This window comes from Triticum aestivum, chromosome 4B, assembly GCF_018294505.1.
Source record: "Triticum aestivum cultivar Chinese Spring chromosome 4B, IWGSC CS RefSeq v2.1, whole genome shotgun sequence".
Classification (NCBI taxonomy): Eukaryota; Viridiplantae; Streptophyta; class Magnoliopsida; order Poales; family Poaceae; genus Triticum; species Triticum aestivum.
Genome location: NC_057804.1, coordinates 95,957,197 through 95,975,233, shown reverse-complemented (window position 1 = coordinate 95,975,233; position 18,037 = coordinate 95,957,197). Strand labels below are relative to the sequence as shown.

At 50.0% G+C, this 18,037-nt stretch overlaps 1 protein-coding gene across 1 annotated transcript; it reads right to left on the bottom strand.

Moving 5' to 3' along the window:
* Nucleotides 1–16,181: 16,181 nt before the first annotated feature.
* LOC123091237 (probable carboxylesterase 18) lies at nt 16,182–17,662 on the bottom strand. The gene has a single exon (XM_044512684.1). It carries the CDS (start codon nt 17,425–17,427, stop codon nt 16,402–16,404), a length of 1,026 nt encoding a protein of 341 aa, XP_044368619.1. The 5' UTR covers nt 17,428–17,662; the 3' UTR covers nt 16,182–16,401.
* Between the last annotated feature and the right edge of the window lie 375 nt (nt 17,663–18,037).

Below are 18,037 nucleotides of genomic sequence, written 5' to 3'. Positions count from 1 at the left end.
TCTCCTCCGTGGTACTCCAGAAACTCCAGATCCCTGATAGCGAGCTCGAAGAGACCGGAACATTCCAAGGAATCAATCCGGGAAGAAGCAAGCCGAAGGGAAAGATCACGCTGCCGGTGACATTTGGCAGCGAGTTGAACTTCAGGACTGAGAGGGTCACTTTTGACGTTGCTGACTTTCCACTGCCCTACAATGGGATACTCGACCGTCCAGCACTCGCCAAGTTCATGGCAGCCTCTCACTATGCATACAACATGCTGAAGATGCCAGGCCCGATAAGTGTCATCTCTGTCCCTGGCGACAAGAAGGATGCCCTTATCTGCGCCGACAAGATCTACCGGGAAGCAGCAGCCGCAACAGATCGCAAGTCACTTGCCGCTGAAGCTCCCGGGGCAAAGAAGACCAAGTCCGGCAAGAGTTCTGATGCCCACTCCGGCAAGCGCACCTCTTCGGAGTGTTGCGCTACCGTCGAGGACGCACCATCTAGCTCCATCGGCAGGTGTAAGAAGACAATGACAGCTCCACCAGAGACCAAGAAGGTGTCCACCAAGGAGGATGGTACTGGTGGTACCTTCACCATCAGTGCCACTCTCGACCCTAAATAGGAAAGCGCGCTCATTGCTTTCCTGCGGGCGAACGTCGACGTATTTGCGTGGCAACCGTCTGACATCCCCGGTGTTCCTAGGAAAGTAATCGAGCACCATCTTGCCGTCTGTCCTCATGCACGGCCCGTCAAGCAGAAAGTCAGGAAGCAAGCAATAAAGCACCAAGAATTCATCGCAGAAGAAATCAAGAAATTGGAAGCGACAGGCCTTGTCAGAGGAGTGCTCCATCCTACGTGGTTGGCCAATCCTGTAGTCGTGCGCAAAGCAAACGGGAAATGGAGACTTTGTATCGACTTTATCGATGTCAATAAAGCTTGTCCCAAAGACCCATTTCCCTTGCCGCGCATCGACCAGATTGTTGACTCCACGGCCGGATGTGACTTGCTGTCATTTCTTGATGCATACTCAGGGTACCATCAGATCTTCATGGCAGAAGAGGATGAGGAGAAAACCACATTCATCACCCCATGTGGCATATACTGTTTCGTACGGATGCCTTTCGGTTTAAAGAATGTTGGTTCAACATTTGCAAGGGTAGTCCATTATGCTTTTGAGCCGCAAATGCACAGAAATGTGGAAGCTTACATGGATGATATAGTGGTCAAGAGCAAGGACAAGGCGACTCTGATTCAAGATTTAGACGAAACCTTTGCAAATCTGCGCAAGATCAACCTTAAGCTTAACCCCGAGAAGTGTGTGTTTGGAGTTCCCTCCGGCAAGCTTCTCGGGTTCTTCGTATCTCAGCGGGGAATTGAAGCCAATCCCGACAAAATCAAGGCCATTGAGCAGATAGAAGCACCAAAGCGCGTCAAGGATGTACGAAGACTTGCCGGCTGCGTAGCTGATCTCAGCAGGTTTATCTCTAGGTCTGCTGAGCATGCCCTGCCATTTTTAAAAATATTGAAAAAGGCAGGTCCAATGAAATGGACTCCGGAAGCGGAGGCAGCGCTGCAGGACTTAAAGAGATACCTGTCCTCCACTCCAATACTTGTCGCACCTAAGCCACAAGAGAAGTTGCTGCTATATATAGCGGCAACCAAACAAGTGGTTAGTGCTGCGTTAGTAGCAGAGAGGGAGGCAGATGATGAGCCAGCAACCACGGCAGATGCATCCAGCGACAAGCAGAGGGCTTCACCGGCAAGCTCTGGTCCCGACAAAGATGGATCTGCGCAGTCACATGAGAAGATGCAGAAAAGAATGGTGCAGCGCCCAGTTTACTTTGTCAGTTCCCTTCTGTAGGGGGCTAGGTCAAGGTACTCTGGTGTGCAGAAATTGCTTTTCGGCCTTCTCATGGCCTCGAGAAAGCTGCGCCATTACTTTCAAGCACATGAGATCACAGTCATCACTCGTTTTCCGCCGAAGAGGATACTCCAAAATCCAGAAGCGAAAGGCAGCATCGTCGAGTGGGCACTGGAACTATCAAGCTTTGGCCTTAAGTTTGAGAGCACTTCAACTATCCAAAGCAGAGCGCTGGCAGAGTTCATAGCAGAATGGACGCCAACACAAGATGAAGAAATTCCGGAGACGAGCATCCCCATTAAGGAAGCAGGCAAAGAGTGGCTGATGTACTTTGATGGTGCCTTCTCGCTGCAAGGCGCCGGTGCGGGCGTGCTACTTGTCGCACCCACCGGAGAGCACCTCAAGTACATAGTCCAGATGCACTTTCCCAAGGAGCAAGCAACGAACAATACCGCAGAGTACGAAGGTTTGCTTGCCGGTCTCAGGATCGCAGCAGACCTTGGGATCAAGAAGCTCATTGTCAGGGGTGACTGACAGCTTGTCGTCCGCCAAGTGAACAAGAATTATCAGAGTCCGTTGATGGAAGCTTACGTCAATGAAGTGAGAAAGCTAGAAGAGCACTTTGACGGCCTACAAATGGAACATGTCCCAAGAGCTCAGAACGACATTGCCAATGGCCTGTCAAAGTGTGCCGCACTTAAGTTACCTGTGGAACCAGGGATCTTTGTGCTCAAGCTGACCCAACCATCTGTAACACCATCAACTGGACAGATCAAGAAGAGGAAGTTGATTTCTGGTGACTATTTTCCGGCAGAGCTCCCCGAAGCTGCCGCCAAGAAGGTCCCCAAGATCAACGCTGAGGGTGCTGAGGAGCAGTCTGCTCCGGCAAGCCTTAAGGTTTGCTCCGTCGAAGCAGACGCTCCCGACAAGCTTTGCTCCGGCAAGCTTGCCGGGGAACATCAAGCTCCGGCTGAGCCTCACGTTCTCGCCGTAGAAGCGGATGTTCCCGCAGCAGCAGATGTGCCTTTAGTCCTTGCTATCGAGCCACAAGCTCCAGCATGGGCACAGCAGATTGTCCGTTTTCTTCAGATACGAGAACTTCCCGAAGAACAAGAAGAAGCGGAAAGAGTAGCCCGGCAGTCAAGTATGTACCAGTTTGTCGACAACACACTGTATAGAAGAAGACTCAACGGCGTGAAATTGAAGTGTATTCACCGGGAAGACGGACAAAAGCTGTTGACAGAGATACATGGAGGCATATGTGGGTCACCACATTTCCGCAAGAGCACTTGCCGGCAAAGCGTTCCGGCAAGGTTTCTTTTGGCGCAACTGCACAAGTAACCAAGTGTGAAGCGTGCCAGTTCCATTCCAAGCAGATACACCAGCCAGCTCAAGCTCTCCAGACGATCCCTTTATCCTGGCCATTTTCGGTCTCGGGGCTTGACATCCTCGGCCCCTTTCCCCGAGCTGTCGGGGGCTTTGAGTACTTGTACGTTGCAATCGACAAGTTCACAAAGTGGCCGGAAGTGGAAGCAGTGAGTAAGGTGACAACACAGTCAACAGTCAAGTTCTTCAGGTCGATTGTTTGCCGCTTCGGGATCCCTAACAGGATCATCACCGATAATGGCACACAATTCATGAGTCGCACCTTCATGCAGTATGTCCAAGATCTTGGCGCCAAGGTCTGCTTCGCTTTTGTTGCTCATCTGGGAAGCAACGGTCAAGCGGAGAGGGCAAATGCTGAAGTGCTGCGCGGGCTCAAGACCAGGACTTTCGACAGTCTGCGCAAGTGCGGAAAGAACTGGATTGAGGAGCTGCCGGTGGTTCTTTGGTCGGTCAGGACGACGCCAAATCGAGCCACCGGCCAGACGCCTTTTGCTCTAGTCTATGGAGCAGAGGCAGTTCTCCCCACAGAACTCGTATACGGGTCACCTCGAGTGCTCGCTTATGATGAGCTTGAGCAAGAGCAGCTGCGACAAGACGACGCGCTGCTCCTTGAGGAGGACCGTCTTCAGGCTGCTGTACGAGCTGCTCATTACCAGCAAGCTTTGCGCCGCTACTATAGCCGCAAAGTTAATGCCAGAAGTCTCAAGGAAGGCGACCTTGTTCTTCGGCGCGTTCAGTCCGCCAAGAATTCCAACAAGTTGACGCCGAAGTGGGAAGGCCCTTACCGGGTGAAATGAGTCACTAGGCCTGGCGCTGTCCGCCTTGAGACCGAAGATGGCATTCCGGTGAGCAACTCCTGGAACATTGAGCATCTTCGTAAGTTTTACCAGTAAGGTGCGGTTGCCAGAACCTGTTCCGGCAACCACCTTTTGTACTAGTCTTGCTGATGTTGCATATAATCCTTTGTAAAAGCCGGGCGCAGATCCCGTGCATAAGTAAAGCTCATGTGCTCTGCACATCTTGTCAATTTCATGCTTTCTATATTTCTTTGCATGCATGTATCTGACACTTTGTGCAGCACATACCCCCGGTAAGCAATAACGAGCCGTAAGGCTTCATATCATTATTTTCTCAGCTTTCTCTTTCTCAAAGGAAGGAAGTTCCCTCGCGCACAAGTTTGCCGGGGGGAAAGGAGATAATGGTGTGGACCAGGCGTCGTTCAAGGAAGTGTTTGCCTTACCGGAAAGAAAATGACAGAAAAGCTAAGTTGCCAAAGTTTGAGCAATCAGTTTTAATTTTTGAGTTATCTTCCTCGAACGACCCTGCTTTGTATGGAAAACCTGTACGCGGAGGAGCCAACTCGTAGCTAGTTGCGCCCTTACTTTGTTTCGAGTCCGCTCAACAACTTAAGTGAGCTGCGACTAGTTGCGACAAGGTTTCTTGTCGGCAGAGGCACCGCCAGCAGGCTGCTGACGTTCCGCACTCAGCGCTCGCGGCTAAGGTGCCTGCGCCGACAAGTTCCCTAAAAGCGTAGGGCAAAAACATACAAAGGAAGGAATCAAGTAAAGGAGATAACATAGAAAATTGCTATCCAAAATAGAGTCGTATTACAAGATAGCTTGTCGCAGCTCTAACAGTTTGTATCGTAACATGACTAGCAGCGACAAGGAAAAGAGAAAATGGGCAGCCTAATCTACGCGATCGCCCTCAACCCTCTTGATCCCGCTCACCTTGTCCACAATGGGTGCGACAAGGGCCTTGAGCGCTTCCAGGTCAGCATCCGGCGGCAAGGACCTGAGGACGTTGGAGAGGTTGAGGCCTGGGTTGCAGAAGGCCATCTTCACCAGCACCTTCTGGAGAGCCCCTGCGCAGATCTTGCACGACTCGTCGGCCAGCTGCTTTGGGATCTTCTCCCAGAGTCACTGGAGGGCCGTCGCCACGCCTTCGAAGAACAAGCTGAGCTTGGCGCTGGGTTGGAGGTGCTCATCGGAGGAGTACCCGAAATCCTTCATCCCCAGCTGCGCCAGCTCCTTTTCGATGGCCGCGGCAGCATCCACAAGACCCTCGGTCCAATGCTCCACGATCTCTCCCACGATGCCGCATTCAACGCGTGCCGTTCGGGGAGGGCGCGGTGGATACGGAGTAAGATACGGCGTAACCCAGGCCGCGCGTGCCCGTGCCCTGTTTTGGGCCTGGCCTAACAGCGCTCGGCACCGTGTGTGGCCCAGGCCCGGGGGCTCCTGTCGGTGTACTAGAGTAGGGGTACCCTAGTATCCCGAACTCGTGCACGGGCAGTTGCAGCACCCCGCGGAAAGGCTTGCCGGGTAACCGCCAAGGTCCTCCGTGGTTCTTGTGGAGCCATTCAAGAACAAAGTATTCACGCGAAGGAGACAAGGCCCCGGCAAGAGGAGTTTGCCGAGAAGGCCATCCAAGGCATCTCAAGGAACTTTCCGCGACGCGCCACGCGCCCCAGCAAGGCCCGGCGAGCGACAAGCTTCCGGGCGCGACAAGACAACGACCGCGGCAAGGCGCTTGCCGCGGCAAAGCTACCACCCTGTACCCGCGCTCCTGCACATCCACTAACGTGTCGCCCTGGGGCCTTTCCAGGCGTGCGTGGCGAGAGGCTGTGCGGCCAGCGGTGCGCGGTGGCAAGCGGCGCTGACAGGATTGCCATCGTGGCAAGCGGTGGCGCCCCTGACGGTCCCTTTCTGCACTGTTTGGGCGACGTAGACGGGCATTTAATGCCTTTGTCCCCTGCCGTCAGGGTTAGGTAGGATACACTGTACAGGTTGTTGTACCAACCGCAACTCCTTTTCCATTTTTACCCTTGTCTACGTTGCCACCTATCGGTGACCCCTTGAGCATATAAAAGGAGGCCCATGCGCAACGTGGAGGGGGGTTCGGAAGGTTCGAGGCCAGAAAACACTCACGCTCGGTCTCGTTAGCAGCTAGAGTGTACTGTAGCACTCAGCGCTCCTGAGCAAGAACTCAATACAATCAGACAAGCAGCAGTAGGAGTATTATCTCTCCGGAGAGCTCCGAAGCTGGGTAAACCGCTCGTGTGCTTCGCCTCGATCTGCTCTTCGTGCGATCTCCGCCCCCCGCCGAACCGAAAGGGGCTCGGTCCGCCGGTCCCATAGGTGTTCGTGGATCAGTTTCCCCGACACCCCTGCCTCGTGGGCCCCCTGGCAGCCTTCCGGTGACCATCTTCTGCTATATGAAGTCTTTTACCCTGGAAAAAATCACAAGAAAGCTTTCGGGACGAAACACCGCCGCCACGAGGCGGAACCAATCTAGGGCTCCGACGGAGCTGTTCTGTCGGGGAAACTTCCCTCTGGGAGGGGGAAATCATCGCCATCGTCATCACCATCGATCCTCTCATCGGGAGGGGGTCAATCTCCATCAACATCTTCACCAGCACCATCTCCTCTCAAACCCTAGTTCATCTCTTGTATCCAATCTTTGTCCCAAAACCTCAGATTAGTACCTATGGGTTGCTAGTAGTGTTGATTACTCCTTATAGTTGATGCTAGTTGGTTTATTTGGTGGAAGATCATATGTTCAGATCCTTAATGCATATTAATACCCCTGTGATTATGAACATGAATATGATTTGTGAGGAGTTACGTTTGTTCCTGAGGACATGGGAGAAATCTTGCTATAAGTAGTCATGTGAATTTGGTATTCGTTCGATATTTTGATGAGATGTATGTTGTCTCTCCTCTAGTGGTGTTATGTGAACGTCGACTACATGAAACTTCACCATTGTTTGGGCCTAGAGGAAGGCATTGGGAAGTAATAAGTAGATGATGGGTTTCTAGAGTGGCAGAAGCTTAAACCCTAGTTTATGCGTTGCTTCGTAAGGGGCTGATTTGGATCCATATGTTTGTTGCTATGGTTAGGTTTACCTTAATACTTCTTTTGTAGTTGCAGATGCTTGCAATAGGGGTTAATCATAAGTGGGATGCTTGTCCAAGAAAGGGTAGTAACCAAGCACCGGTCCACCCACATATCAAATTATCAAAGTAACGAACGCGAGTCATATGAGCGTAATGAAAACTAGCTTGACGATAATTCCCATGTGTCCTCGATAGCGCTTTTCTCTATATAAGAACTTCTCCAGGCTCGTCCTTTGCTACAAAAAGGATTGGTCCACCTTGCTGCACCTTATTTACTTTTGTTACTTGTTACCCGTTATGAATTACCTTATCACAAAACTATCTGTCACCGATAATTTCAGTGCTTGTAGAGAATACCTTACTGAAAACCGCTTGTCATTTCCTTCTGCTCCTCTTTGGGTTCGACACTCTTACTTATTGAAAGGACTATGATAGATCCCCTACACTTGCTGGTCATCAACTGTCACCACACTGTCGTGCTGCCGGGACTCATCCACTACTTCGTCGTCTTGCTGGATCTAGAAGGCAGAGGACATCATTGAGCTGAACGTGTGCAGAACGCGGAGGTGGCGTATGTTCAGTACTCGATCGGTTGGAGCGCGAAGAAGTTCGACTACATCAACCACGTTAACAAACGCTTCCGCTTATGGTCTACGAGGATACATAGACACACTCTCCCCTCTCATTGCTATGCATCTCCATGGAGATCTTGCGTGTGCGTTGAATTTTTTTTGTTTTCCATGCAACGTTTCCCAACACAAATAAAATTCAGTTTGCATCTGGATATTTCTGTTCACATTTGCATTTGTATGACAACACAATTGTAGGGTATGACAAGACCTATGTTTTGTAGGAATGAGCCATCCCCATATCAGAATCAAACCGCCAGAACTTGGAGTTCGACCTGGTATTACATGGAGCTTTATAACCGACAATAAGCACTTGGGACATACTATCTTATTAGTCCTTATCCACGGTCCCCTCGTCATACATGGTGCTAGCAGACTACCTCGATCGAACCTTGACGATGCACCCAGTATTCCTTTTACATTCGAACCCTGAAAACTTATAATGGATTCAACCTCACCTTCACAATGTACGCGGCCATATGTGTCCAGGTTTGCTATGCGAGGTATGCCAGATGAACGACAACGCGATAGACCTCTATGATGCTATCTGGCTGCCAACAAACAATCTTGGAGACCACTCGCTTTTCGTTGGGTACAGCTACCCCATAGTTAGAAAGATGCCACCCCTTGTCCACGACATCGAAAGCATGCCGTTCATGAAGCATGGGTGTGTATTTTCTATGCACCGCCAGATAGAAACCTGGGACGGTCCTATGCCTGATTTATATTGCTTCAGTTTGGATGGTTCTTTTCCTTGAGGTGTTATACTAAAAATTTGCCAATATTCTTCCCCTTGCCCACCATTTTGTATCGTGTCATCTATGAGGATGAAAGGATCGATAAGAGGTGTCTAGAGGGTGGGTGATTAGACCCTCAACAAGGTAGTCGTTTTTAAGTATTTCAAGTTAAGGTTGGAGATAGGCACAAATTTAAGCATTCACAATAGATTTGAAGAAAGCATGACAAGAGTATATGGGCAGCGGAAATTAAAGCACGCAACTTGCAAGAAAGTAAAGGGATGGGATTGGAGTGTGCAAACGCAATTGGAGACACAAAGATTTTTGGCGTAGTCCGGTAGGTGGTGCTATCGTACATCCACGTTGGTGGAGACTACAACCCACGAAGGGTAACGGTTGCACGAGTCCACGGAGGGCTCCACCCATGAAGGGTCCACAAAGAAGCAACCTTGTCTATCCCACCATGGCCATCGCCCACGAAGGACTTGCCTCACTTGGGTAGATCTTCACGAAGTAGGCGATCTCCTTGCACTTACAAACTCCTTGGTTCAACTCCACAATCTTGACGGAGGCTCCCAAGTGACACCTAACCAATCTAGGAGACACCAGTCTCCAAAAGGTAATAGATGGTGTGTTGATGATGAACTCCTTGCTCTTGTGCTTCAAATGATAGTCTCCCCAACACTCAACTCTCTCTCACAAATTTGGCTATGTTGGAAAGATGATTTGAGTGGAAAGCAACTTGGGGAAGGCTAGAGATCAAGATTCTTGTGGTTGGATTGGAATGTCTTGGCCTCAACACATGAGTAGGTGGTTCTCTCTCAAAAAATGAGTAGTGGAAGTGTAAGCACGTTCTGATGTCTCTCTCTCTCTGATGGAGAAGGGGTGGAGGGGTATATATAGCCTCCACACAAAATCTAGCCGTTACACACAATCTTCCAAACTTAGTGGGACCGAATAGTGAAACTCGGTCAGACCGATATGGTTAAAAATGTGAACGTTAGAGTTTTTGGTGGGACCGACAAGGTCAACTCGGTGAGACCGATGTGCTAGGGTTAGGGCAAAACCTCATCTCGGTGAGACCGATTGCGTGAACTTGGTGAGACCGGTTTCAGCAATAAGCAAACAGAGACTTGGTCAAGCAAACTCGATGGGACCGACTGCACATTTTGTTGAGACCAAAATAACTGCAAATAGGTAACAGAAAGTTTGCAAGGCCATCTCAGTGAGACCGAGATCCCATCAGTGAGACCAAACTGATTAGAGTTTCTGGCAGTGGCTATGTCAAGTGAACTCGGTGGTGCCGGATAGATCAAATCGGTGGGGCCGAGTTTGACTTTAGGTTTAGGACATATGTGGAATGAGAAAGTGTTTGAGGGCTTTGGAGCATATCACTAAGCACTTTGAGCAAGCAAGCCATTAAGAAACACCTCATCCCCTTTTAATAGTATTGGCTTTCCTATGGACTCAGTGTGATCTTGGATCACTAAAATGAAAATGTAGAGTCTTGAGCCTTTGCCAATGTTTGTCCTTAGCATCTAGAAGGGGTTCCACATCCTCTTGTCCTGCCACTCCAATGTTGAACTCATCTGAAATATACTAGGTAGAAGTATTAGTCCAACAAAAGATATGTTGACATTAATTACCAAAATCACCCAGGGAGCACTTGTGCTTTTAGAGGAACACCTGGGTCTAGAACAATGAGGTCCACAACATCATGTAAGAGTGAAAGTGAAAGTGGAGTTGTCAGGCTAAAATTATATTCTTGTTGCCTTCTTGCCTAGCTATAGGCACCTACTTATAAGGCTAGCCATAGTGGGAGTAACTTAGGCTACTCATAGTGGGGAGTATCATATACTAGTATCATGCATATGATACTAGTGTATGATACTACCTCCATAGTGCATAGTATCATAAAGTAGTATCATAGATGATCATATTTATTGCCATGCATGACACAAAGTAGCATAGCATTTAACATGATACTATATCTACCTATGTTACTCTAACCCTCTCTCTCTTCTTTAATTGTGTGTCACATAAGCATGTTTGCTAGTCCCAAGCGCATGTTACCGGTCATGTTACTCCCACTATGGCCAACCTTAGACTAGCCACAGTGGGAGTAAGTTCAGCAGTAAAATTGAGTCCAACTCAGCAAATTTGCTTATGTGGCAATGAGTTAATAAGGAGAGAGGTAGTTTGAGTAACTTAGCTAGTTATTGTAACATCACATGTCCCAATGCAATATGAGTCTATAACCTAATAAATGAAGCTTTGCATGACACCACACTTGTATTACTACCCACTATGAAAGAAGTAGCATACTCTAGGGATATGTGTATGTTACTAGTGTATGTTACTCTCCATTGTGGCTAGTCTTAGGTAGTAACATAACACACCCCAAGACATAGATGCTTATGTGGCACGAAGTTAATGAGGAGAGAGGTGCTTGTGGTAACATAATATGTTACCGTAACATAATGCACCCCAATGCAAAATGAGTCTATAACATAATAAATGAAGACTTGCATGAGACTACACTTAGATTACTGCCCACTATGATGGTATTAACATAGACTAGTAACATTTGCCCACTATGACTAGCCTAAGGCGTCCGTATAAAATTGAGCCTGGTAAAAAAGCGTCAGAAGAATATAAGTTCTCTATCCTCAGAGCGTTCAATTAACCTTTCACGCCCAATCACTGGGCGTCGTACATGTCCTATGCTTGGAGCTCAACTTATCGTGGACATTTCGGCAAACAAATGGGTAAAGTACGTCGTGTTGTTTAACTGTAAGTAACACGTCGTAATAGGGCTTATACCTATGGAGAACAAACATTGAAAAATCTGAGGGTGGCCGCAGTCAAAACCGACTCCTTCTATGGCGCCTCCGTGTTTAAGTTATGCGTCTGGCATGGCAGTACAATGTGAGAGAGGACAAGGCAATGAAATAAGTTTTTTTACACGTCGGGGTCATTTAGGGCATGGCCAACGGGCCACGCTGGACCGCTGCCCCAGCATGCCACGTAGGTGGATAGAGTCCAGCTCAATTAAAGGTCATGCTTGCAGGGGCATACTAGTTCCTGCAGAGGAGTCGGCTTCTTCACTGATAAAGTGGAAGAGGACCACGCTGTCCACGGTGGAAAGCAAGGGAGAGTGTCATGGAGGGGCAAAATTTCGTGTTTTGACCCTTTGCACGTATAAAATCAAGATCTGACCCTTGTTTGGATTTTTTTTGAAATATAACCCTTTTTCCTGCCGCCAGGGGGCCAGCGGTAGGATCAGGCAACATACCGCCACGAGGCCCAGCGACAGGAAACTTATCCATGTCAGCAGCAGTAACGGCCTGCCGTCCCCTCTGTCACACCCTACTGCCGCTGGTCCTGGCAGTAGCATGTCCGATACTACCGCCAGGGACCCTGGCGGTAGGATGTTGGCAGTTATAAGACCGCGGGCCGGCCGCCCCACCCCCTTCTCCCCCACCCAGCCGCCCCTCAAGAATAGAGCAGTTCCTCTCCCCTTCTCTCGTCTCCTCCACTCCCCCTCTGATCTTCGTCGTTTCTTCACTGTTTTTGCGGATCAAGATGGCCCCGAAGAAATAAAAGTAAGTTCCTTTGATCCCTCCAATTAGTTTTAATCGAATAGCTTCCGATTCGTCGCATTATTTGATTCAAATCACCCCCTTCTTGAACTAGATTTAAATATTTTGAACCCTAGGATTGATTTAGGTTGATTATAGATGTTATATTGTGTTAGATATGAACTTTAGTCACTATTTGGTATGGTATGTGAAGATGAACCCTAGTTCATATTATTTTTGGAGGATTTTTTTATATGATACATGTTGGAGGGATTTATTGTGATATGATGATGCATGTTGATATGCTATGATGCAAGTAGTGGATATAGTTGGAGAACAAATGTTGAACCCTCAAGATGAACCTAGTTCATAATTTTTTGTGTTAAAATTTTTATGAATATTGGAGATATTTGTTTTGATATAGGATGCATGTTGCATGTGGATCTTATATGATGCAAGTAGTGGATTTTGTTAGAGTAAACATGGTTAATCCCTCGAGATGAACCCTACTTTAGGGTTTTTGTTTTTGAAAACAATATGATATGATGCATGTTGGATGTTGTTGGAGAAATATGATATGATATGATGCATTTGAACCATGGTGATTGCATCTTCATATATGTATTTTTATTTAGTTCTTGATATATGTATTGTATTTAGTTCATGTTCATGATCATCTTGATATATGATTATTCAAAGATTGAACTCATTGGTTTTTTTGGATGTGATGAAGCTTTCTTATGCATCGATATGTTTCCTAGTTAATGATGAACCCTAGTTCATGTTGAAAAAAAATCTTTTGATATGCTTATGCAATTATTTTAGGAGGCCACCTCTTGCGGACGACATCGGCATGAAGTACACCATGCTTGACACTAGGTTCGACAAGCGTCACTGTGCCCGTTTCATTGAGAATGGAGTGGTAATTACCATTTTAAACCAAATCTTTTGAATTGATGAAAACAAGTTGCTAACTATTATGTCCATGCTAATTATGCTTTGGTTATTGATTTTCATAGATGCTGCCGCCACTGCGGATGAGGGCTCACAAGACGACGGTTAAGATGGAGTACGACGAGTGGTACGCACCGTTCTTCAGTAGAGCCCGACTATTGGGTTTCATCCTGCAGTTCAAGCGTAAGCCGTTAACGCTCGTCCACTCAGCTCTCACGGCTTTGATCGACTGGTGGCGGCCAGAGACGCACAACTTCCATCTTCCATGTGGGGAGATGACCGTGACCCTTGAGGATTGGGCGATGATTACGGCCCTACCGCTCGAGGGTCGTGCTCTCACAGGAAGAGTGGAGAGGGCGAACTGGCACGATAGGGTTATCACCCTCATCGGCGACTGCCTCCCCCCCCCCCCGACGTTAAGAGCAACTGGACTTCCGGCATACCGCTGTCATGGCTCCTCGAGCACCGGAGAAAGTGCCCGGAAGATGCCGAGCCCCGGGTGGTGGAGCAGTACGCCAGGGCCTACCTGTGGTATCTTCTCATGGAGGTAGTGTTTCCGAACTGCTCTGGGAACACTGCCCTATGGATGTATCTCGACTTCCTAAAGGACTGGGATGCGGGGTACAGCTGGGGGGACGCCGGACTCGCCTACCTATACCGTTCGGTAAGTGAATATCACTTTCTTTCAAATATCATGGATGTGTGCTGCTTTAGATTTTGACATCTTATCATCTATACTTGGTTTGTAGCTTGCCGACGCGACCCAGAGAGCGGAAGTCACGTCCGGTATGTGTGGATGTGTATGGGGCCTCTCCATTTGGATGTGGGAGCGAATCCCGATGGGCCGTCCGGAGAAGCTGCGCTCGCGTGCATAGACGGACTATGGCGGAGATGACGAAGATGATCGGAACTCGACCGTCGCATACGCTTGGGACGTGGTGCGTGTCTACACGGGCGAATCGAAGGCCTTGTACAAGGTCTTCAGCAACGAGCTTGATGCTCTCACGCCTTTCCAGGTATAAGAACTACATTTTGAGTAGTTTCGATAACACTTTCACTTGAGCTTACCATTGTTTGGTTATAGGTTACTTGGCGGCCGTATAATGATGATCGAGAGTGGGGGTTCGAGCTGAACAGCATGTGCAAGCAGGACCGGGTTCTCTTCAGGTGCATCGTGCCCATGATTTGTGTCTATGCCATGGAGTACCACTTGCCACAGCGCGTTGCCGCACAATTTGGTAAGGCGCAACACACACCACCAGCCGGCATAGTCGACGATACCGGTGGCTACGACCTACACCAGTGAGTACCACAAGCCGCCCTCATCGATTCTAAATTCTTGTTTTGATGCTTTACATTCATACAAGAAGGGTGTTTTACATTCTTTCTTATGCATTGTAGGATGAGCAGGCAGAAGAATCAATCAATCACAGATTGGGAAGCCGAACACGCGAGATACATGAAGGAATGGAACGAGTGGAAAGGACGCAAAGGCACAGAGAGGAGAGTGATTGACTGGGACGAATACGAGGATCACATGCTGTGGTACGACGATGGCATCAAGCATCGTCTGCGTCTGAGGCCCCAGTGGACGACAGCAGATGCCGAAGACCTGTTCGATGACGCCTCCAAGAATGAAGCCTACAATGAGAGCATCAGAGAGCTTCAAGGCGGGTTTAGGGAGTACGGACCAGTCATGAACAGAGTGGTAAGTTGTTTTTAGCTCTTTTGAACCGACGGTTGGATGGAATCAGATTTTAGTGGTACTGACTCATTTTATTACTTTGCAGTCTTCGGAGTTGAACAAAAGCATTTTTCAAGCCTCTGATGCGCTTAGTTCTATACCCGGGACTTGAGCTAGTGAGAACAAGTTGAGGAAAACGGTGAAAGTAATATGGAGTTCATTTTCTTAAGTTATTTGCAGAAATTGGACATTGCAGAAGTTCACATTGTTTCGTTATCATTGCAGAAGTACGTCAACAAAGCACGCAGGCTTGTGGGCCTGCTTGGGTGCGCTACAAACACCGAGGATGTTTTTCCTCCTGCACCGATGCGTAGCCTCGCTTCATCGAGCCATGCAGCCTCGTCGTCTAGGGTAGTTCAAGATGACGAGGAGATCAAGGACGATGATGATGATGAGGAAGATGAAGAAGAGGACGCAGAAGAAGAACATGGTGAAGAAGAGGAAGATGACGATGAGGTGGAGGAGTACGATGACGACGACAGACCTCCAACAACTCAGCCAACCCAGCGTGAGAAGAGGAATGTGCCCAAGAAGGATTGGAAGAGTCCATCCCCATTTCAGAAAGCGTGTCCTACTCACCGCAAGAAGACAGCGGCCGAGAAGCGATCAAAGACCAACGAGGACCGAAAGTCGAAGAGGGGAAGGAGGGACTGAAGTTGCTGTCGTGACGTGCCGTTGAACTATAAACATTTCATGTTTGCCTCGTGAACAATTTGCTCTTGAAACACTTTCGTGAACTTGCTATGTAGAACTTGCTCGTGGATGTGTGCTTGTTATGTATCCAACTTTAATATTTGTGGATTTGTGGATTGTTATGTGATACATGGGGTTCCTGTTTATAAGTATCTCATTGTTATGTGCAAAAAATTAAAGACAAGAGAAGTTAGGAGGTGCAAAAAAATGCACTATGCGCCACCCTACCGCCAGGCCAAGCGGCGGTAGGTATGTACAGCCTACCGCCATACCTGCCGGCAGTAGGGTGCCTCCCCCAGCACGCCCCCCTACTGTGACCAAAACTGCCAGTAACTCAGCGGGAGGATTGCACACTCTACCGCCAGGTCCCACGGTGGTAGGGTCAGGCAACCTACCGCCAATATCTGCGACGGTAGGGTGTTGCGCTGGCCGTTAGTTAAAGGCAGTCGGCCGTCCATGCCACCACCAGAACCCCTGGCGGTAGGTTGCGTGACCCTATCGCCGAGCCCTTTGGCGGTAGCAAAAGAGTCAGATGTCAAAAAAATAATTTAAACAAGGATCAGATCTCGATTTTATACATGCAAAGGGTCAAAACACAAAATTTTGCCTCATGAAGGTGAAGGTGAGAAAGTTGGATAGAAAAAGAATTAAGTGGGGCCTGTGAAGAATCACGAAGAGTCAGTTTTGCGTTGGGTGGTGCATAGTTGAAGCGGGTGGTTTGAACACCATTTGGCTTACGTGAATTGCTGGTGCTGCCGCCATTGTACATGTCCTTGGTAAAAATAACACTTCTTACACGCCGTCATCCGTACTGCACTACTAGTTCACTACGAGTACTATGGTCCAGATACGTCATGCCAGCACACCCAATCCTCTTCTCCTAATTCCGACCACACACGCAAACACTGACACTGCCGATACTGGCGCGAGCTGCTCACTTGCTGCCGTCGCTCCCGGCGACGAACTCCTTGATCCTCAGCATGAGGTCCTTGGACTCGGCGAACTCCGGGAAGACATAGAAGGCGTGGATGGCTTCGGGGTACTCCAGCACCCGCACCTCCTTTCCCTTGGAGGTCAGCATCTCGCAGTACCGCCGCTGCCAATCCTGGAGCGGGTCGTACCCGCCGACAACCACCACGGCCGGCGGGAACGCCGGGTAGTCGATGCCGGCCGCGGCCGCAGGGGACGCTGCGTACGCGGCCTCGTGCGTCCGGTCGGCACCGGGCGGGAGGAAGGCGCGCCACATCCAGTCGCAGCGGGAGATGGACACGATGGGCGCGCCCTCCAGCTGGAGCTCGGAGGGGGTCCGCTCCTCGCCGCCGAAGAAGGGCTGGATGGCGATGAGGCCGGAGATCCGGACGTTGGCGAAGGACGGGGCGGACATGGCGTAGCGGCGGGCGACGTGGTGGGCGATGTTGGCGCCGGCGCTGTCCCCGGCGAGGAAGCAGCGGGAGACGTCGAGGGGCGCGACGTCGGCGGGGTGCTTCTTGGGGTCGTCGAGGAAGCGGACCGCGGAGAACCCGTCGTCGTACGCCGCCGGGAACCGGTGCTCCGGAGAGCGGCGGTAGTCGACCGACAGCACGGCCGCGCCGCAGTACCTGGCGATGCGGCGGCAGGCGGCATCGTAGGCGAGGGAGGCCGCGGAGAGGTAGGCGAACCCGCCGCCGTGGAAGAACAGGACAACCGGGAGCGGGCCGGGCAGGCCCACGGGCTGGAAGAGGCGGGCCCGTAGCGGGATCGCGGGGTCGACGTCGATGTCGCGGGAGGAGACGCCGTTGCGTGGGGCTGCGGAGGGCGGGACGCCGGGGTCGAGGTAGGTGAGCAGGCGGCGGTTGATTGTGCCGTCAGCGCGGCAGGTGGCGTCGGTGAGGTAACCCGCGGCGAAGATTGACAGGCGCGTCCGCCACGACATGGGCGGCGCCAGCCTCCTCGCCTTGGCCGGAGCCTTCAAATCCGCCATGGCTGCGTTCGCGTGCGTTGTTTCGAGTTGGACCGAGAGCAGGCGGGCGGCGAGATGCCGATGCGTGAGCTCTGGGTATTTATGGTCGTCGGTTTTACTCACCAACCAGTCGGAGCATGCGTAGGAGGGTCGGCCTGTCAATGGGCCAGGGTTCGTTTTCTGTTTCCAGCGGAGTAATTTATGGTTGCCATGTTCCTTTGTCGAGCTATCCGTGTGCCGCCGCGATGTGATCTGCCGGAGCCTTTACCTTCGCCGGCGGGTTTGTCGGCGGCTTAAATCTCTTTGCAGTTGGATGGTTAGGCAGCTTAGGCAGCCGCAATTGCGTGCTTCGCCATTAATCACATTCTTGCCGTGAGACGAAAGAAGAATTCAACTACTCGTATTAGTTGGCCTCATGGGATTGGGAGAAGAACGGTGCAGCAGAGTCCTGCACCGAGAAGTTATTGGCTTCAACAACTCGTGCCGGGTACTGCCTCTCGAACGCACACGAATGTGGTGTCCTGCCTTGGGCGGATGCCCCGCCTTGCAAGGGAAACGATAATGGTGCGTAGATATGCTGCTGCTCCATTTGTTCTCCAAACGGACTGTTCAAACCTAATCAAACTGATTA

Coding starts and splice junctions, on each gene's coding strand:
- LOC123091237 (XM_044512684.1), bottom strand. CDS start 17,427: ATGGCGGATTTGAAGGCTCCGGCCAAGGCGAGGAGGCTGGCGCCGCCC.